A 20,838-nucleotide genomic window follows, 5' to 3' on the forward strand; every position below is an offset into this window, starting at 1 on the left:
ATCATGCTGGGTCAACCTCGCTCCGCTCAAAGCTCGATCGCTCTCTCCCTCGCCGTGGCTTGGCGAGATTCCCGCCGAGCGCTGAACCAGTTGGGGGAGAGCCGCCGGCGGTCCAGCCTACCAGCTCCGAGAGTGGCGCTGTTCCAGCCGCCAGTTGATCGCCAGCAGCGCCATCGATCGGTCAGTGAGTTTCTCCGGCCAGCCTTCATCCAGCGAAGTCAAGGGGGCACACAACGACTGTTAAGCAATAATAACACCAGCATTAGCACTCAAAGCGATCGGCACGAGCAATGTTACGTCGCGGGGCAACGGGCTTCATATCAGCCCTGATCTTCACCAGCCTCTGCCTGGGCTTCTGCCGGGGCTACTTCAGTCTGGAGGGTGCGTAAGCTATCGCCTGATCTGCTAATCACCCGAATATCACTCTCCCTTTCCGCGAAGCAAACAAAAGAGTGCTTTCCCCAATGAAACTTTCGTTGCCGGAAATAACATTGTAATCTGTCTGCATACATTACCAATGTCCGAGATGTTTCTATCCCACATTCCCATCTATTGTTATTGACTCCTAAACTGTTTATACTTATTGTTCCCCTTCATATTTCTTGCAGTCGGCGATCCCTGTCCCACGGAGAACTACCGCAGTCGCTGCCAAGCGCTGGAGGACTGTGAGACCTTGGCATCGCATATCCAAACAGGACGACTCACGCTGAGGACCGTGATGAACTGCGGGTTCACGAGTCGCAGCGAGAAGATCTGCTGTCCCGTCGAGGATGCCCAGAGTGCAGTGCGCATGGAGCCCACGGATCAAACCACAAGGTCAACCAGCACCACCAGCACTTCTACCAGCACCAGCACGACGACAACCACAACCACAACTACTCCTGCTCCTGCTCCAGAACCCTGGCTGGACATATTCCAGACGGACCACGAGTACGTGCAGCGCTCCGTTGGGCCCACTCAACGGCCGACGAGGCGCAGCATCCAGTTCCGGGACACTTCCGACGGAGCTGAGTGCACGGCTCCGCTGTACGTGGGCCAGTGCCGCGCGGTATCCGCCTGCCCCAGTGTGGGGCCCCTTCTGTCCCAGGGTCGGCTCCGGGATGAGGACTTCACGACGTGCCGCGAGGGAACGCGAGAGGAGATCATCTGCTGTCCACTCAACCTGCCCCTGCAGCCGCGCGTCCACAGTGGTCCGCGTCTGGGTCTGGAGGGTGACTCGTCGCCGGGGACATCCTCGGAGGATCCCTTGGAGGTGGCCGCCATCGCCCGGGCGGAGGGCCTGCTGCCCCACTACCGCCACCTGGCCGCGCTGGCCCACCCGAACGCCGCCTTCGATGGCCACCTGCACCACTGTGCCGCCCTCGTGCTGACCCCACAGCTCCTGGTCAGCGCCGCCGGCTGCGAGCGCCCCAGCCACGCTGTCTTCGGAGTGCCTGATATGCGGGACGTGGACACCGACGAGGACTACTTGGCGGACATTGTGGTGAGTCATCTAGGGAATACAAACAGAAGCCCTTGCTAATTTTGCGATATATGTAAAATATTTTTCCAATTGTTGAAAACCACTCTTTGATTTATAGAATACATACAAAAAAATATATCTTAAATTCTATTTTCAGCGACTGGTTCATTTCCAGAGGGATCTGTCACTCATAAGACTGCAGGAACCCCTGCGTCTGGGCAGTAAGACATCCGCCAACGTGAGCCTGGCGCCCATTTGCAGCCAGTTTGAGCTGACCAGGCTGCAGGTGAGCGGCACCCTGGTGGCCGTGGCCTGGGGCAAGGGAGAAGGTAAGTCGTGCCACATCTAGTCCTTGGCGTCTTACCAACAGCTGAAACCTCCTTTCAGAGGCCGACTGTCCGATGTACGAGATGCCCATGCGACTGCGCCCCACTTGGGCCTGCGGGGATCTGGCCAACTATGGCAGGGTGCAGAGTCTGGGCAGCTCTCACCTCTGCGTGGAGCCGATGGCCGGAGAGGCGGAACTGCAGCGGTTCTCCAACAGCAGCACCTGCGCCGCCTGCCCAGCCTCGGTGGGCAGCATCCTCCACCTGGTGCGGCCGGGTGGCGGTCGCTGCGCCCTTGGCATTGCCACGCCCACCGGAGCCGAGTGCGAGGCGCGAAGCATGTACTTCACGGGTCTGCTCAGTCCGCAGTTTAGGCGATTTGTCGAGCAGGAGCAAAAGGATTAGCTGCCTCCAAGCCCAGCCCCTAGTAGTCAATCCGTACTCATACTTTAGTCGTAGATAGGAAAAACAAGGTATACAACGAATTTACGGCAGTGATTCTACAAGCAGGTTCACGTCACACTTAAAGTTTGCTCAGCAAGGTCACACTGGAAAAGATCTGACTGTACTTTAATGCCCAAGATGATATCAGGATTCATTATAAAACCTAGTCTTAGAAGTAAAATAGGAATTAGTATAAATAAAATGCATATTTATTATACTTCTCGCTATAATTAATGAGGGAATTGAGTATGCCTCTCAGAGGCAAAAAGAGGAAACAGCGCATTCTAAATATAACTTGATTCATGCGGTGTTATGTGCATAAATTTGCAAGTACATATATGGGGTACGATGAGTTTGTTCACGATATTAACGCATATATTAAACACTTGTACTTCCAGTGAGGCAGAGTAGGCATCGGTTCCGTTCCTTTCAAGACTTGCCCGCGCTCGTGTGCTCTCCAGTAGTTTCCTGGTCCCAAGAAACCCAGAGGAACTGAGTCACGGATTGGGTACTTGGAATTGACTGATCAAACTAAGAAATCATAATTGGCACTCCCCTCTCGTCGTCTATTTATGTTTATCTGTGCACAAAAAGCCTTGCTCGGGTTTTCCGATTATTTTGAATCGGTTCTGGCTTTGATTCTGAAAACTGTCGGAGGCAAAACCGGTTGCAGAGAGGAGCGATCACGAGCTATCAGCTGCCTAGCTCGTAGACTGGGCTCCACCGAATGGTCCCGGATCGGGGCTCAGTTGCTTAGGAGATGCTTTGCTGAGCGGTCAGAACCTGCGCCTCAGACTGGCCGTTCCAACCAGCCGCGTTTAGTGCCATAACGTCCAGATACTCGTCGCCATAGCCACCGGTTCTCAGCTTTACTGGCTTTGCTGGTGTGCAGTTTTGCTTGATTTATTGTTTTGTTTTTTCTTGCTTCTGATTGCCGTATGCGGAGTGTTCGATGCACTCCAATAACGTCGAATCACATACGAATTTCCTTATCAAAGGCTGGGAAAGGGTCGTGTTCCAGGTGGGTTCGATGGGGAGATCAGACCTCTTAACCCATAATAATAATATAACCGCTGATATCCTCGCAATAAGTGCACTTTATTTGAGGCCCCTGAAAAAGCCACCACTCGAAATTAATTTGGGCAAAGCTCTATCCCACAAACTGGCGTTCTACCCTTATCAGAAGCAAATCCCTGTCTTAAATAGTTTGGGAGGCTCTCGATATCGGCTATAAATACTTCTAGCAGTGAGTGACAGACCAGAGATTACAGACCCCCGAAAAGGTGAATCAACCGCTCCAACCTGGCCAAGTTCTGTTTTCCATTTAATGGTGAAATACTATCTTAAAGAAGATAAGCCCTCCTACCCCTTTACAATTCCAGCAGCAGGACAGACAGTATTGCGTATTTAGCATATATGTAATCGCAAATCGGTCAATGATAGGTTTACTTTAATCAGCTAGGACCACGCTCTTTGAGTTATATATTTACTTTGCATTTGCATGCTTGATTGAACTCTTTTTTCTTCACAGTCAACTAAGATGCCACTGACTTTGCCCCTGCTAATCGGGACCTTCCTGCTCGTCAGCTGCTCATCCGCTGATGCAGCCGGAAAAGGTAAGTTTTAGTACTCCCCGGCCAAATCGAACGGCTTGTCCAGACCTCCGTTCGTTGCAGTGGGTGAGGCCTGTAAGGTGACGGACTCGATGCCAGGAATGTGCCGCAGCGCCTCCGACTGTGAGCCGCTGATCGACGGCTACATCAAGTCGGGAGTCCTAACGCTGAACGAGGTGCCCAGCTGTGGCCTCGGTGCTTGGGGCGAGATCTTCTGCTGTCCCACCACGCCGTGCTGTGGTAACAGGTAGTCCCCGGGTCCATTGAGTTCGCATTGAAATCATAATATGTACGATTCTATTCCTTGCAGTACAAGGACAAGTGTGCCCACCAGGACCATCGCACGCACTCCGGCGGGCGGGGCAGTCCAAACCATAGGGCGTGTGGATGTGCCCACGGAAGGCGGTGATCGGCCCGCAGTGGCAGGTGGGTATTTCGGCCACCCTACAGATCCCTTGCTTATTCCTTAAGTCTCTCTGCACAGCCTGCAAGAAGATTCGGGAACAGAAAGAGAAGAAGCTCGGCAATCAGCTGGTTATCCACATTGTGGGTGGTTACCCCGTGGACCCTGGGGTCTATCCCCACATGGCGGCCATCGGTTACATCACCTTCGGGACCGATTTTCGGTGCGGCGGATCGCTGATCGCCAGTCGATTCGTCCTCACCGCCGCCCATTGTGTCAACAACGATGCCAATACGCCGGCCTTCGTCCGCTTGGGAGCGGTGAACATTGAGAATCCCGACAAGAACTACCAGGACATCGTTGTGGTAAGTCCGCGAAGTCGTTGGAGCTCCGTCTATGGCTCATTCTAAACTATACTTTCAGCGGAGCGTGAAGATCCATCCGCAATACGTGGGCAACAAGTACAACGACATCGCCGTTTTGGAGCTGGAACGGGACGTGGTCGAGACGAACAACATCCGTCCCGCTTGTCTTCACACGGAACCCGTCGATCCGCCCTCGAACGCCAAGCTGTTCGTCGCCGGCTGGGGAGTCCTCAACGTAACCAGTGGGTAGTGGGTACTAAAGCGATTCTCCATTTTTTAACATCTTCAACCATCCGCAGCTCGGGCGCGTTCCAAGATCCTGCTGCGCGCTGGTCTGGAGCTGGTGACCCTGGACCAGTGCAACATATCCTATGCCGAGCAGCCGGGATCCATTCGGGTGCTGAAGCAGGGCGTGATCGACTCCCTGATGTGCGCCATAGACCAAAGGCAGATAGCCGACGCCTGCCACGGCGACTCAGGGGGTCCGCTCATCCACGAACTCAACGTCGAGGACGGCCTGTACACGATCGTGGGCGTCATCTCGTCGGGATTCGGCTGCGCCACCGTTACGCCGGGTCTCTACACGCGGGTGTCCTCCTATCTGGACTTCATCGAGAGCATCGTTTGGCCGGACAATCGGGTGTGACGTGATCGCAGATCAGGATGGCCTGGGCAACTTAGACCCTAACTTGGTTAGGGTTAAGAGCTAGATCCACCAAATTGGCATACACACGTCTGTGATCTCCAAGAGCACTGCGATCCAATCAATTCAATACCAATAAAATATATTAAGTTAAGATAACGAAAGCTTTTAGGCACTGTATGGGAAATTTTTTGATACTTTTATGGGAGCTCTAGTCCTAGGAAGTCCTAGTGCCTTTTTCTTAAAGATGTGCCTGATGCCTTGGAAATGGGTTTTTGGTAGGTTTCAAATTATTCACTTGAGACAAAAGATATTTCTAGAATATCTTGTAAAATTCAATCGCATAGCTTTAGTATGTTTTTTTAGGATACCTCATTCGATTGGTACCAAGTGACAATCGATCTCTGGGTCACCACCTACTTAATGAATGTAGTTTTCACAAAGAAAAGGCATGGTCTTGCGAATTACTACATAAATACAAGTATTACCAAGGGGGTTATAACTTAGTTACCACATTCCTCGTCATTATATTCGATTGGGTTGAAGCTGCAAGCGATGTAGGGGTCACCACTCCCCCCAAGGGATGTAGGTAACACAAGCAAAAAAGGTATACTTTGGGAACTAATACACAGAGAGTAGTTCTAAAAGTGGCTTCCTACACGGTATCCTGAGGTCTACAGCCTCCGTGCCGCGGCTTCCCCTGCTAATTACAGGCTGCCTTTGTGCTTTGTGTGTGCTGGCTTCTGATCGCTTCGGATCGTTCTGCGATTCTGCGAAGTGCTGGGAGGGAAACCGGTTCGCCGCTCGGCGGGAGCGGAGAGGAGCGGAGAGGAGCGGCCTGGGTGCTATCAGCCGCCGGGTCCGGCGCTTCTTGGCCGCAGTTCAGTGGGCTCCGCGAGTGCCAAGCTGGGCTTCAGTTGCCTGGGCGAAGCGTTGCTGAGCGGTCACAGCCACGAAATAGCCAGCCCGTTCCGCCGGTCCCGCGATCCGTTCGGTTTTGCCCAGCGATAGCCACCGGTTTTCAGCTTTATTGGCCCTGCTGGTGTGCTTTTGCTGTGTTTTTCGTGATTCGCTTGGTTTTATTTACTTTTTATTTTTGTGCTGCTTTATTTTCTGTGCTGTTGTTCTGTGCTGTATTGTGCCGCGCCGAGCCTGATTGCCGATTCTCAGTGCTCGACGCACTCAATAAACATCGTCCGCACGTATACGTAGTCCCTTATCAGAGACCGAAAAAGGTCGTGTCAAAGGTGCGTCCGATAAGGAGGACAGCGGAAAGTGGACAGTGGTCACTGGTAAGTGGGTGATCTACATATTGCATGCCAGAACGCCCGACAGTAGGTGTGCTTACAAGGGGAAAATTACTCCGGAAGCCGGAAGCTGATTATCAATGATACAGGTACCTGGCTCCAGCACAGAGTCGACGGTCGGTTTGCGGACCTAATTATTCCCTAATACCTCAGATAGCAGAGTTCCAGGCAGATTGACGGCTTGTCAACAGAGGGCATTCTCGGCAGGTGCTCCCTCCTTATCAGCAATTAGCGAAAGAGGTCCGATATCGGGTCGCGGGTAACGTCTCTAGCCCGTGGTTAACTCCCAGTACAGATAAACGGCAGGCCCCCAGGTGAATCATCTGATCTCACCCGCCGCTGCTGGTGAAATTCTCGTAATCAGCAGACAATAACTTTCCGCTCCATAGATAGCCAGTAAATAACGACCGAAGTCTGGGTTGAAGTCTACGACATCGTAGAGAATATTTTTGTTTTCACACTATAACAAATCTTAAGTGGGTCAATGGCAGCTTCGGTTTAATCAGCTGAAAGCCGAGCTGATGAAAGAAACAGATCTGGCGCGTTTTCCTCCAACTTTTTACAAGGGCTTCCCCTGTCGCAAAGGGTTTTCCAAGTTCGATTCCCGCAGATAAGGTTACCCAATTATGGGATTCACTAGTGCCCACTAATGCTCCGGGAATTTCAGCTGACTGAAGATGACCTCGGCGAGAGGGAACTTCCTTCTGGGCCTCCTGGTACTGGCAACCTCCGCCCAGCTTACAGTCGGGGATGGTATGTAGAAAGCTCCTAGGGTTGTGCACCAGATCCTCCCCAGCTCGGGCCATTTCTCGTTGCAGAGGGCGATCCGTGCACGGTCAAGTCGGACATTCCGGGAATCTGCCGCGCCTCCTCGGCCTGCAACAACATCGAAGGATACCTCAGGTCGGGGGCGCTGTCCACCAACCAGGTGCCGAGCTGTGGCTTCGGGGCGCGCGAGGAGATCATCTGCTGCCCCACCGTCGCCTGCTGTCCCACTGAGTAAGCGTGTCCTTGTCAACGCCTGTGTGTCTATCGTCCTGTTTGCCCTCTGTGCTTGTGTGTGTGTCCCGCCTGCGCTTTGTGCCCGCCGATGTTGCACGCCCCGCTTCCCGGCGTCCCCGCCAGACTAACCCTTCTCACCCTCACAGCCGAGCTCCCGAGGTCCAAGTCCCTGCCACGAGCTCCGAGCGCAGCAGGCTACCGGATCCAGATCTAGAGCCGGAGCCGGAGCCGAAGCCGAGGCCACTGCCTCCCACGACCACCGAACGGGCGAAGGTTAGGGAATCTCGACTGGACGACAACCAAAACTTTTTCGACTTCAATAAGCTCCTTAGCACCACGGTCAAGCCACAGAAAACCCACGAGTCCCTAAAGATGCCCACCCACCAGTCCATGAATAAGCCAACACACCAATCCATGAGTATGCCAAGCCACCAATCCATGAATATGCCGAGCCACCAATCCATGAATATGCCGAGCCACCAATCCATGAATATGCCCATCCACGGGTCCATGCCCACCCAAGAGCCCATTCAGAACGTGGGCGCTTGGGGCATCGCTCCTCCGAAAACTACACCCACAGCAAACACGCAGAGACCCTGGATGGAGCCGCAGTGGGGCTGGGAAAACCGTGAGCCGCGGATTGTAAACCGCCCATTGACCACGCCCCGCTCGAGACCGCAAAAGCCGCAGAATCCTGATCCCGGCTCTAGTAACAGCAATCTCATCCACTTGGTCAACGATCGACTGCGGCTGCAGGGAATGGAGATCGAGCCGGCTCGGGAAGTCCCCATGGAGCCCCAAGCGCCGCCTGCGCCCTCGCCTACGCCCACTCCCATGCCCTCGACAGTGATGGATCCTTTCGAGCCCTACCGGTTTCGGGGCCAGGACAGGGTCGTGGATCCCCAACCGGAGCCTTGGCAGGAGCCCAGCAACGACCTGGACGAGGCACCGAGTCCCAGCACCTTTACTTCAGCCGAGTTGCGGTTTGTCTGAGCTTAGTTTTGGCATGGACATCAGTTGGCCTCAGCCAGGGAGCCGCATGCAGTCTCTGTCTCAGGCGGAATCCTTCGTAGCCCCCAATAATCGCTTCTGTTTTCCATCTCTCGCAGTTCGACGACGCCCAGCACCAGTCCCTCACGCGTCAATGTCCCGGATAATGAGCGACCAGCGGCGTTAGGTGAGTCTCTTTCTGGGTTAAGATTACCATCCTCAGGACCTTTTAAGGCTCTTATAAACATTAAACATTAAACAAAAACCAAGCCTAAAAAAGCATTCAAGAGCGCGAATTCTTCAGAAAGATAGACTTTAGTGACAGAAAGCTATTTTGCAAATGCTGCTAGCATAGCTGTGAATATATAAGTTATACAATCATAAAACTATTAAAATAATTAATAAACTTATTTCAAAATATCATACAATATTGGGAAAAATAACAAAAACGAGTTACAAAGACGTGACGATTAAACCTCAGCATCACAAATTTGTGATTTTACATTTTATAACGAATAAGCTGAAATTATGATTCCCCTCTATAATATATCCCTGTGGATGGCAGTCCACATAGTGACGAACATAGCTGTGAATATATAAGTTATACAATCACATAAATAAATTAAAATTTAATTAAATGAATTAAATAAACAATGAACTAATTTCCAAATATCACACAACAATGGGAAGAATAACAAAAATATCTCTATGCGCGCTACAAAGACGAGACGATCGAACCTCAGATTCGTAAATTTATAAATTTACATTTTCTAAAGACAACGCTAAAGTTATGATTTCCCTTCCATAATTAATCACTGTGCACGGCAGTCCACGTAGTGACGAAGCGCACCAGGGGGATGTGCGCAGGCGACTACTATATATACACAAAGAAATGAAAATCCGCTGTAATCATCCGATTGTTATGAGTGCAATAAGCTAGAAGGCTGGCATACCAAGATTTTAAGAAAATCTATTGATATAGGAGAAAGAGCAGTGAAAGTGTAAAAGTGAAAATCTGGAAAATTTGATCCGTTGCAGCCGGTAGGGATAAATACGCCCGCTATTCATCTAGTTGTACAAAATTAAGTAATGCATTCTTGTAGTAGATCGTAAAGACATTTTAATCATACAAGTTGATATCAGAACTTTTGTCTGCCGTAGGTGTCATCGTAACTAAATTTTTACCTCGATTAGAGGTGTTTTTGTTCTATTTTATATAAAGTGATATACTTCAACATCCAATATCTCCCATGGGATTGATTGTAGAAAATAATTACATTCAAATTTTAATGCACTATATGCTTAATAGTATTGTTTAAAATATAGTTTTGGAATACAAATTATAAATCAAACGCTTAAGTGTTTAATATGAAAATAATTTGGCATCAGTAAATACAAGAGTCTCGAATCAATTTCCGTCTCCAGCCTGCGCGAGGATCCGGTCCGGCGACAGGCCCCTAACGGTGCACATCCTGGGCGGCACACCCGTGGACCTGGGGGTCTATCCTCACATGGCGGCCATCGCGTACAACACCTTCGGAACCGTGGAGTTCCGCTGTGGAGGATCGCTCATCGCCAGCCGCTTCGTCCTCACGGCCGCCCACTGCGTCAACAGCGACAGCACTACACCAGCCTTCGTCCGCTTGGGTACGGTGGCCATCGAGAACCCCACGGCGGGCTTCCAGGACATCAGAGTGGTAAGGATCGAGGGGTCCGACTGTCCGAGTTTTGCCAAGCTGAAGCCGGTTTCGTCGACAGGTTGCCACCCAGATTCACCCGAACTACACCAGCAGTAGCAAGTACAACGACATCGCCATCCTGGAACTGGCCGAGGATGCCAGGGAGTCCGACACCATTCGTCCTGCCTGTCTCTACATAGATCGCGCCAGTCCACCCATTGACTCGAAAGTTTTTGTCGCCGGCTGGGGCGTCATGAATGTGACTAGTAAGTGGATATATAATGCTTGGGACAGCAATAGTCAAAGCCCCAACAATACAAATGCGTTCTCGTCTGCCTGCCCCCATTTGCAGATCGCGCCAGGTCGAAGATCCTGCTGCGGGCTGGCCTGGACCTGGTGCCGGTGGACAAGTGCAACGCATCCTTCGCCGAGCAGCCGAGCACCATCCGGGCCTTGAAGCAGGGCGTGATCGATTCGCTGCTGTGCGCGGCGGACAGGAACCAGGTGAAGGACGCCTGCCAGGGCGACTCCGGGGGACCGCTCATACTGGAGACGGACCCGGTGGACAACTTGTACTCGATCCTGGGCGTGATCTCCTCGGGCTTCGGCTGCGCCACCAAGACCCCGGGCCTCTACACACGAGTCAGCTCCTTCCTGGACTACATCGAGGGCATTGTGTGGCCGGCGAACCGGGTGTGAGGAGTCTCTTGATCTGCAATAAACTTAGTTTGAACGGAAGGTGGTTCACGGTGTTGCGTCCCCAGGGTTGGTAGGGAGTTCCCATTACAGGTGCAGGGATGCGGTGATGACAGGCTAACCAGGCAGGTTGCCGAATGTGTACTTCTTCACCAGATCCCGAAATATCCTAAATTGACCATTGAAGATAGTTTGCGCAAAATCGTCCACCCCAAAGTATGCGACACTAACTTTACAAATCTTCTGCAAAGTGTTGTTTATAATTCCCAACCGGCTCTAGCGTCTTGGAACAGCGATTTGTAAATTCCACATTATTTTTAGAGTGTTTTTAGATTACCACGCCACAGTGATGAACATGTGTAAAAGTTTCAATTAAATGTATCCATTTATTTTATATTCACTATATGTATCGAGCAACCTCTTAAATTGCGTAAGAAACTATTTAGTGGTAAAATGGCCAATTCGCTGGCTTTGGCCCATTTTACCACTGTATTGTGCAATTTTACCAACATTTTTTTCTGTGTAGGTTACAGAAAAGGAAATCACAAAAATTGATTTAGTGGCAACCCCGAGTACTGACGAGTACGGGGTATTTCCAGCTCCAGCCGTTTTCCAGGCGCCGTTTTCCTGCATCCCTGGTCTTGGGCAGCTGTCAAGTTATCGCTGTCTGCCCCTCACACGCTCGTACGTAAACAGGTGAGAGAGAGAGAGAGAGCGAGCGCGAAAGCTCGCTGCGGGCGGCATTGCCAGCTGGCGCCGGCGAAAGCTGCGGAAAGCTGCTTACTGAGCTTCGGCAGCCAGCTGTGCGACCCGTTACAAGCTGCCGCCGGCTGGCTTACTGCGCCGTCCACGACCACCCACCGCCCACCGCCCCCAAGGCCGCGCTCCTGCGGGCAGCAAGGCGGGACTGCTTAAATGCCGCTGCCAGGACTCCTCGGGCTCAGTTGGTCGCGAGACTGCGAAGCTGTCGGTTAGCCTGCATCGGTGGAGGTGCATCTGCAGAGTCTCGACTCGGTCTCGAATCCGTTGGGTTTGAACGACTTCCGGGCTCGCGTCGGGCACATTTGTTTACCTCTGCGCCTACTTGGTGTTCTTTTTTTTGAGTGACCTTCGCCCCCATGATTTCGGCGGCCTGACCCGAGGGCGGCACTTCCAGCGACAGTTGCAACCGTAAGTGTAAGTCGATCTCTGTGTGCTTGTCTGTGGGCCAGCGACTGTGTTTATCGCCCTCGCCGCGCGAACACTTATCGGCGGCACACACGTCCGCGGTGGGAAATTGATTCCGGCGGGACATCTGTTCCGGCCACGCGATAAGGGCTCCTGATCCGATCGAACGGCCCCCCCGGCGCCCACGGCCACCCAACAGGTGCGCGGCCCGCGACTAATGACTCCGACTCCTCGGCGGGGCAGTGCGTGGGTGCCCCGCCCTCCGGCTCGGCTAAGTCTGGCTAAGCCAGCTTGACAAATGAGCCCGGACCCGGCGCACTCGCCCCGGATTTCGGAGCCACCTTAAGTACGCTCGGACTTTGGTACAAATCGCTTAGTTGATCCGGGGCGGACTGCCGGGAGGAGTGCTCCTCGGGATCGGAGAACTGTAAGGGAGCCGGAAAGGAGCCCTCCCCAAAACGATTCACAGCTTTGAAATCGAAACAGATACTTAAAAATTTAATTTTAGAGTTCCATTAAAAAGACCCCTCAATTTATTAATAAAATAGGGACCAAAAATATAAAACATAAAACTACCAAAACTTTACAATTTATTAAAATATGCTTTCCTTATAACATTTAACATATTTAATTTAAATAATTTACGGCCGAAAAATGTTTATGGGTGGAAACACAGCTACCTATATATTTTAAAAATTTAAAATATTTTAATGCAGCTAAAGCTAATATTACCTATTTACATTTTGACAATGTTTAGGTTTTTAAAAGTTTTCATACGAAAATTAAGTTAAAGTTTTTTAGTTTTTTATTATTTAATCGTGTTTTTGCACACACAGCCTCGCCTATTTTTACTGTGTACCAAAACTCAATGCTTCTGAAAGTCGAATTACCAGGGTTATCTATATATTTAAAAAATGTACAATTGCAATTTTTTATTGCAGCTATAGTTACCGTGGCCTTAAGCTACGTTTGTTAAAAAATTAGGGGCATTTTGATTTTGTCTAGGTTTTAAAGGCATAAATGTATATTTTGTCTTAATAGTTTTTATACAAATATTTGTTGTCTCTTTTTATAACGCTATTTTTTGCTTTTGAATCGTGTTTTTGCACACTCAGCCTTACCTATTTTTTTTTTTTTGGTGTACCAGGGTTACATATCTATATATTTCAAAAATATATATTTCATTATTTATTTATTCCCAAGCTAATAAATTGAAATTTTTTATTGCAGCTATAGTTACTGTGGCCTTAAGCCACGTTTGCTATATAATTTTGTTGATTCTTAAATTTTGTCTAGGTTTTAAAAATCAAATTATTAATTTTGTTTCAGAAGTTTTCGTATAAATTTTGTTTTACCCATTTTGAAAGGTTTTTTTAATCCTGTTTTTCAAACACAACCTCGCCTGTTTTTTCTGTGCACCAAAATTTAATAGTTCTTTAAATCGATTTCAAAGGGGGCGAACTCAATCAAAGGCGCATACATATATTTAAATTTTTTCTTTGAACGCTAAAAAAGCTGTGATGCAAATTTAAATTGGCACATTCGATTTAAAGCTTTTGTGCTCTGAGATTTAAAGACGGTGCAAGATTATTTAAATAAATACAAATTCTTTAAAGACGGTGCAAGATTATTTAAATAAATAAAAATTCTTTAAAGACGGTGCAAGTTTATTGAAATAAATAAAAATTCTTTAAGTTGTACATTTATTTTACAACTGTTACCACTTTTTAACATTTATAATCATATTATTACCTTTTACAAAAACTCTTATTTGAGTTTAATAAAATACTTTTTATTAAAAATCGCGTATTAATGTAGGCGCTTAAAGCAAGAATGATTGATTGGCCTTAATTTAGCTTCCTTGTGACAAATAACTCATAGCTTCCAATTACGTCAATTACAAGTAGCTCAGAGCAGAGCAACACTTACCCACCTTGATGCTTGCCCTTCCGGGATTTTAGGCGGTTCTTAAAGAGGTCTTTAAGTTCCCTTCGAGTCGTCACCAGTCCTAGATAATCGCTCTATTGCCGGATGCCCCGTCAATTGGGAATCGGTCAGCGGGTTTTCAAGTTGACTTTACAGCCGCCTCCGCCGCCAGCGCATCCTCGCCATCCTCCCGGGCCAACTATCCTGTCCTGGCCCCTTGCGGTGCTGGCGGTTGGCGGAGCGGCTATAAATGTGACACTAAGTTAATAAATTTATGGCTAAAACACACCCAACTGCTCTTGATGGCTGATGTGCGCGCTGCCGCTAATTTCCCTTCGCCTTCGCCCCGTTTCCCAGGCCATTTCCACTTCCATCAGCCCGAACGACGGTGCCAACGCGGCGATAAGGGCACACTGGGAGAAATAGAGGCCAGGGCATCATTAGTGCGCTACAAGCCTAATTTTGATGAGTCGTTTTGATGATCGGAATAAAATAACAATAATAAGCCGGTTGGCCGGGCCCCAGTGCCGTTTCGCTCCGTGCAAGCCATGTGTTGTCGCTGGCGTACTAATAATATTTTTATTGGCCGCTGTGGGTGTCGTGGCCAAACACACACTCGCAACTCGACCTGGCCAAGGCGTATTTATCCACTGCCCAGCCATGTTTGGGCTGGCCTTAATTAGCAAATAGTCAGCCCAGACAGTAGCCCTGGACCTGCTGTACCCATCCAACTCGCTCTCATCAGGTGCAGCATTAACTTTATGATCGGCAGCCGTAAAGGCCATTTTAAGGCCCATTGACTTTCGGCGTTCTCCCAACCCGATTCCATTGAATATTCATGCGCCGAAATGTAATCCCACCTCCCGGGGGGAGGTTGCCCGCTGTGGGGCACCTTTTTCGGCAGCTCCGCATTCCCGCGCAGATTAAAGTGCAGCGTTTTACTTCTATTTACAGCCACATTCCGCACTGCACCCCTCCCCGAACGCAATCTCAATCTCGGTCTCGGTCTCGGTCTCGGCCTTTGTCCCGGCTCCCACCTGCGGAGCTCCTTGCGGCGCGGAATCAATGCTGGATGTGGCCCGGGACCCGGGCGTGGCCCACAACAGCCCCGCAAAGCTGACTTAAGCGATGATTTCTGCGCCGTTTGATGTTGTTCCTCGGAATGCAGCAATAAAAATGCCTAGATACAAGGCTCCGAATGCCGGGGCGGGCGCCTCCTCGAGGGCCAAAACCAAGCAGCTAATGGCGATAGTTACTTAGCCCCTGGGTCCTGGGCCCCTGCTGCCCCCCGCCCCGGAAGCGGGAGAAAGGCGACTGCACATAAATCTACACACAAAAGTTCATTTCGGTGTTTCGCGTAAATCTCCTCGCAAATCTCTCATTTCGCCAGCGAAGCGTTGGGGCTGGCGGGACGGGTCGAAGCGGCAGATACCCTAGAACGATTCACATCTTTCGGTCCAGAGATTATGCCAAACAAAGGGGATTATAAACTGAAGCTAGTTGGAGGTGTCACTTTAAGCTCTGCTTGAAATAAGCTAGAGTTTGTTGACTGGGTGGCTGGGTGGCCTTCTGTTCCTCATCGGATTACTATTTCCCAGCAATCCCTGTGAGCCTGCTTTAGGGGATCACTTGAAAACCCGCTTGCCACGTAAATCTATTGCTTGAATTTGGGCATCAGAGGAGGTGAATATTTCTAATGCAGCTAGAGACAGTACACTTAAGTTTAATTAACTTGCGGATAAGGAGCAATAGTCCTGCCTGCCAATCGGCTATTGAGTCGCGCACGGCTCCACACCCTCGGGTTGACAAGGGCTGCATCCGGGAAAGGATTCCCTGGGCCGTGGAGTCGCTGTCGGCCTGCCATTGGCCCTCGCACACAACAAATGGCATACGTAATCAGCGGAAGTGGGGTAGATGGATCCCGGGCACTTAGCGCTGATAAAGAATCAGCTGAACTCGGCGATGTGACGTTAGACATAATTTTTGCTTTATTCTCATTTTATTTTATCTTCTTTTTTTCGGCGGGAGGGGCTCTGGCTCTGGCACTGGCTCTGTTTCTGTTTGTGTTCCAGTTTCTGTTGCTCTTTCTGGCCCCGGCTGCTCGTCCTGTGCGTTCTTGGCGTCCGCTGAAAGGTCGTTGACAATGGAAAAGGGAGCTCGAGAGGGAAATTTATGGTCGGGCATTAAAAGAAATTTAATCGATTCCCCTTGACTCGGGCTTAGCACGTGTGTGCTGCCATTTCCCATTTCCCATTTCCCATTTCCCGCTCGCCCAATTTCCATATGCCTCCTGTCTCTGCAGACGCACGGTGGAAAACTCTGGGGAACACGACTAAGGAGGATATATGAACAATGCAAGAGCTTGCTACAAAAACTTAGAAAAAGGATAGCCAAATATATTCTATATTATAGTCTTGGGCTTACAATATACATCACCTGTCTTACTAGCAATATAGGAAGTTCCACGTTTATGTAGTAAACTTCATGAATTTTTGAATACGTGTATTCATGAATTGAAAGTGCTTCTCAGTACTTCAAGCATACCACATAAAGTGAATTCCTGGCAAACTTCTGTGTTTCATCGTTCGATAAGTCCTGTTTATGCACTAACTTGCTTTCTGCATCAATTACACGAAATAGGCACCGTGTAAACCCACTATCTTTTTAAATTTAAACAGTTCTATTTCAATTTAGGTACGTCTGTCTGGCTGTGGTTTTACGATATTACACATTATTTGCTATACTTTACACACAACATGTATGAAATTAAAACAGATATGTTTTCCCGGTGCCGATGACTTCATGAAGTGCCTGACTTATCCTCTCTTAACCCCGAGAAAAATCGGAATTTAGGAACGTATTTTTTCTCCGTGCACCTTGCTCCTGGGCTACCATTCCCATTTGGTTTTGGGCAAACAGCGGCGCGTGCTCTGGGCTGCATGCGGCAAGGCAGCCGCGCCAGGACTCGCCCCTTCCCCGCCGGAATCGTAAAAACTCGTAGGAGCGCGCCTGCCCCTTTCCCGGCCCGAAGCGCCGTATGGATTTCCCTAATGAAAGCGCCAAAGAACAACGCTGGGGCACAGCCGAAAGTTTCACTCGGGGTGCGTGTAAAATGCGTAAATTATTTTCCAGCTTTGTTGTCGTACTTGGTGCTTGAATGCCTATGCCTGTTGCTGCTTTCAGCCGCCTGTGTGGCATGTAATTAAAAATGTTGTCACGCTCTGCTCTTAACAACTGAATGGGAACGCCGGGGAGGGGGCGTTCTGCAACTGTGGCAACTGTGGCAACTCTGGCGGCGACGGCACTCGACATTGCAAAGAATCCGCTCGAGTGATTCGCCGGAGAGTGTGTGGCAAGGTAATGGCAAGTCCCAGGCCCACCCCGAAATCTGCTGTGGAAATATCCAATTTCGAAACCGGAGCTGTCATAAGTCAGGTGGTGATTATGATGGACCCCAGTGAAAAGGCTAGGGGATATCGATTATTTCAAGGTTTTGGGATCAGTCCAAAGTCCTTTTAATATACTTTTCGTAAAGTTCTTCATTGGAGTCGGTGCTTACTTAAAAAGTATATATTCTGTGCATTTTTCGCAACAGGCCCCCAGTACCCGAAAAACAAACATCCGGCTGGGTTGCTATAAATCCTTGCACCCTTGTCAATTACGCGGGAGACTTTGAATGTTTTACTTTACGCCCGGCATTCCGTCAGCAAATTACAAAATTCGCCATAAAAAAGAAGCGTGGAATTGCAGCTAATGGCCATAACACGGCCCATAATCCCCTTATTAGGACGCTGACTTTGTTAATTTTTCGCCATCCCAAGGCGTCCTAAAACGGCGGCCTTTGCATGGAAGTTTAAAGGAATTCGCTGGGCTTTATTGGGGCAGAAGAGGTTTATCTTCTTCTGGGGCTTTTGCATTGTCATCTAGTCAATTTGTAATGCTCAAACCTAATTAACCAGCTGGGGCTGCTTCTCCCTTAAAGATGTGCATGTTTTCGGGGACCAGCTGGAGCTCCCTTAAAGGCCCCACTTGTGCAGCGACTCGCCTGCTAACGTGTTGAGTGCTGGCCATCTTGGAGCTAAAACGTCAGCTAATAGGCCCGAAATTAGCGATGCAATTCAATTAGCCGCCGGCGCAGAGTGTCGCCCAGGGCTTTAAAAGCCGTCCACCAGCTCCCCAGCTCCCCAGCCCCCACCCCGGACCCGGTCCACCCCCTGGCAGTGACACAGATGCCTTTCATCTGGGCCCAAACTGCGACGACTGGCTGTCAATTAGGCTGGCAACCTTGCCTCGGTTTCAAGCCTTTTAAAATTGCCCGCCCGCAAATCGACAGTGCGCCACCCGAGCGCCAGTCAAATGAACTCATTAAAGTTAATGAATAACGAGGGCGGGGCGGGGGCAGGGGCGGGGCGGGCGGCATAACGTAGGAAACATAAAAAACATAAAGTAAAAAATAAAAAGCCCACCAGGCCCGGCGGTATTTGATGGGGCTTAAGCGCGACGTGGCTTGACTTGTCCGCCCCAAATCTAATCAAGCTGCGCTCCGCGCCACCCCTGCACCGGGAGAAACGGGTGGCTCGATGCAGATTAATCTTGTCAAATTATAATTGAAGCAAGTGCTGGGAGCCAGAAACAAGAAATGATTAATTGACCGCTGATACAAGCGATTTTGGTTCTTAAATGCTTTGAAATGTTTTGCAAAAGCCATATGAAAGTCTTTAAAATCCGAGCCGATATAGCCCAGTGCCATTGATGGCTAAATTTAAAAACTGAGTATGTGGGTCCTTTAAACTGAATAAAAGCTGATTTTTACCTAACTGGATTAATCATATTTCAATGGCTAACATGGCGTATACTTGATATATGTCTTCTTAATTACATAGTCGAAAATTATTTTTATTTCTTAGTTTAAAAAACGCTAGACACGAAAATGCATCTTGCAATAATATTTTTTTAAGCCTAAAATTTTAGGAATTTTAGATGCCTAAAAACTTCATCAATAGGAGTTATATTTTCGTGGCTAACATGGCGTATACTTGATATATGACCTTATATGTCTGTTAAAGTAACTTTTTGGAGTTAAAAACGAAGGAAATTGAATATTATTTTTCCCAGCTGTAAAGGGAATTTAAAATGAGTATAAACTTCGTCAAAGGGAACGTTATGTTCGTGGCCAACATGACGTATACTTGATGTGTAACTTTCTTCTCGCTACAAGCAAATTCCCGACTTCAGAGCATGTTTTGGGTCCTGCATCGATATTGTTTGTGGCTTAAAAGTTAACATGAATGGAAACACAGCCGAACGGAGTCCCCTGCCCGTGGGTAGCCAGGATATTCAAATTTGCTCTCTGTGTACCCACCATCTGCTACAGTTGCCTTCGCGGAACCCGAGCGAAGCCTTTTGTCAACCGTTTAGAGCTTCCCTCCGTGACCGCCAAGCTCTCAGCCCTGAAGGGCTGAGCAGGTGTAAGATTGGACCACAGTGCCCGGGCGGCGGAGGAGCCGGGAAGCCAGAGGGCCAAGGAAGCCAGAAAAGTTCACCGCACGCGCCGTCTGCCGCCAATTGCGCGGCCTGAACTTCATCAATAGTCGGGGCACGCATGGCGGAGGTTAAGGGCACGGCCCGAAGGGGTTGTTCAATTATGCAGAGTTGCCGTCAGCTATTTTCCAAGTGTTGTGCCACGTCGGCCGACACCTCCAGGCCCCTTTTCGCGCCCAAATGCGGGGCACGGCACCACGAGGAAACCGCTGGCCGGGCAGCGCAAAGCAATTCATTTTCGGCCAGAATTTAATACAGATTCGCCACTTTTAATCTTTAAAATAGTCCGCACAAAGGTGGAAACGCAGAGCGCACTGCAACGAAATGGCAGCAGCCACAATGCCACACCTTTCGTCCTTTGGAGGGGAATCCGAAATGCAAATGCGGAATGCTCTCAGCGAAATCTTTTGTGCGCCACTGTGTGTGCCGCCGCCGCCCATGTGAAAAGTATTTGCCCGACGCGTAAACAATGTCTGACTCTGCTCCCATTTCTGCATGTGCCAGCGCGGAGGTTCAAGGATCGGGTGAGCGGAGCTGGAAAACCGAGTCAAGGCGAGGTCACGAGGCACTGGCGGTGGCAGTCCCAGTTCCGAAGCGCCAACCTGGTGGCGCCTCCGAGGTCCGCATGACCACAAAGCAGTCCCTCAGCCCCAGCCGCATCCCAATCCGCATCCTCATTCCGGCGTAAGCCGCATCGCTGCGGCACAGCTCGCTCTCAGTGGGGATCTCGGTTCCCTGCAGCGATTATGGCAACATCATCGGGCAGACCGCAAAAATCAATACATTCGGGGGTCAATTAGTAGTCGGCAGGGGCAGAGCCCTCCCTCCGGAGGCCGCAATTTCAATTTAAAATGTTTGCACTAATTTGCAATTAGCAAACTTTTCACTGCCCCCTCGTGCCCCGCCCCAGCCAGTTATTGAATTCCAGGGGCGAAAAAACGCTGCCCCGAGTCCCATCAAGATTAATCATACGCACCGTTAAGCATTTGACAGACAACAAGAGTCGCAAGTTGCGAGAGGCGGCTGCCTCGATTTGATTACGGCTGGAGTGGAATATGGAGTGTACACAGGCGTGTCTCTGGTGGTCAGGGCAATAGCACTCCCTGCTCATAATTATACAGGGCTGGGCCCTTCTGCCCCACTGTTCTGACCGCAGCTGTGACTCTACATACCCCGCATAATTGCTTAGGCCGAGACGCCACAGGCCATTGACCAAAATCAATGCGCCCCACTCGCCGCTCCCCGGGGTGTTCCCAGCCCCCACGACCCCCTTT

General features: G+C 49.8%; 4 protein-coding genes across 8 annotated transcripts in view; all 4 read left to right on the forward strand.

Annotated features, from left to right (window-relative positions):
• The first annotated feature begins 131 nt into the window (after positions 1-131).
• Positions 132-2,449, forward strand: LOC108035753 (uncharacterized). Its single transcript, XM_017111451.3, has 4 exons — positions 132-381; positions 609-1,483; positions 1,620-1,791; positions 1,850-2,449. The coding sequence occupies exons 1-4, from the start codon at positions 291-293 to the stop codon at positions 2,191-2,193; spliced, it is 1,482 nt and encodes a 493-aa protein (XP_016966940.1). The 5' UTR covers positions 132-290; the 3' UTR covers positions 2,194-2,449.
• A 523-nt stretch (positions 2,450-2,972) lies between these two features.
• Positions 2,973-5,420, forward strand: LOC108035821 (serine protease persephone). Of its 2 annotated transcripts, none has more exons than XM_044092913.2 (7): positions 2,973-3,116; positions 3,764-3,848; positions 3,909-4,092; positions 4,156-4,271; positions 4,330-4,613; positions 4,672-4,855; positions 4,913-5,420. In XM_044092913.2, the coding sequence occupies exons 2-7, from the start codon at positions 3,773-3,775 to the stop codon at positions 5,257-5,259; spliced, it is 1,191 nt and encodes a 396-aa protein (XP_043948848.1). In that variant the 5' UTR covers positions 2,973-3,116; positions 3,764-3,772; the 3' UTR covers positions 5,260-5,420. The 2 variants fall into 2 exon arrangements, with proteins under 2 accessions (XP_043948848.1, XP_016967057.1); XM_017111568.3 differs by having other exon boundaries at positions 2,974-3,253.
• Positions 5,421-6,174: 754 nt separating this feature from the next.
• LOC108035810 (serine protease Hayan) lies at positions 6,175-10,972 on the forward strand. Of its 2 annotated transcripts, XM_017111556.3 has the most exons (8): positions 6,175-6,548; positions 7,231-7,316; positions 7,382-7,562; positions 7,712-8,548; positions 8,675-8,742; positions 9,981-10,252; positions 10,314-10,500; positions 10,587-10,972. In XM_017111556.3, exons 2-8 carry the CDS (start codon positions 7,241-7,243, stop codon positions 10,931-10,933), a joined length of 1,968 nt encoding a protein of 655 aa, XP_016967045.1. In that variant the 5' UTR covers positions 6,175-6,548; positions 7,231-7,240; the 3' UTR covers positions 10,934-10,972. The 2 variants fall into 2 exon arrangements, with proteins under 2 accessions (XP_016967045.1, XP_016967046.1); XM_017111557.3 differs by lacking the exon at positions 7,712-8,548.
• A 920-nt stretch (positions 10,973-11,892) lies between these two features.
• Positions 11,893-20,838, forward strand: part of LOC108035795 (uncharacterized) — a 43,172-nt gene continuing 34,226 nt past the window's right edge. For 2 of the 3 annotated variants that reach the window (XM_017111536.2, XM_050890596.1), the window contains exon 1: positions 11,893-12,100. The gene's annotated coding sequence lies outside the window, so the exon portion shown is untranslated. Of the gene's footprint in view, positions 12,107-20,838 lie in introns of all 3 variants that reach the window. The other variant, XM_017111535.2, reaches the window with a different exon arrangement.

The sequence above is a fragment of the Drosophila biarmipes genome, chromosome X (genome assembly GCF_025231255.1).
Source record: "Drosophila biarmipes strain raj3 chromosome X, RU_DBia_V1.1, whole genome shotgun sequence".
Lineage (NCBI taxonomy): Eukaryota > Metazoa > Arthropoda > Insecta > Diptera > Drosophilidae > Drosophila > Drosophila biarmipes.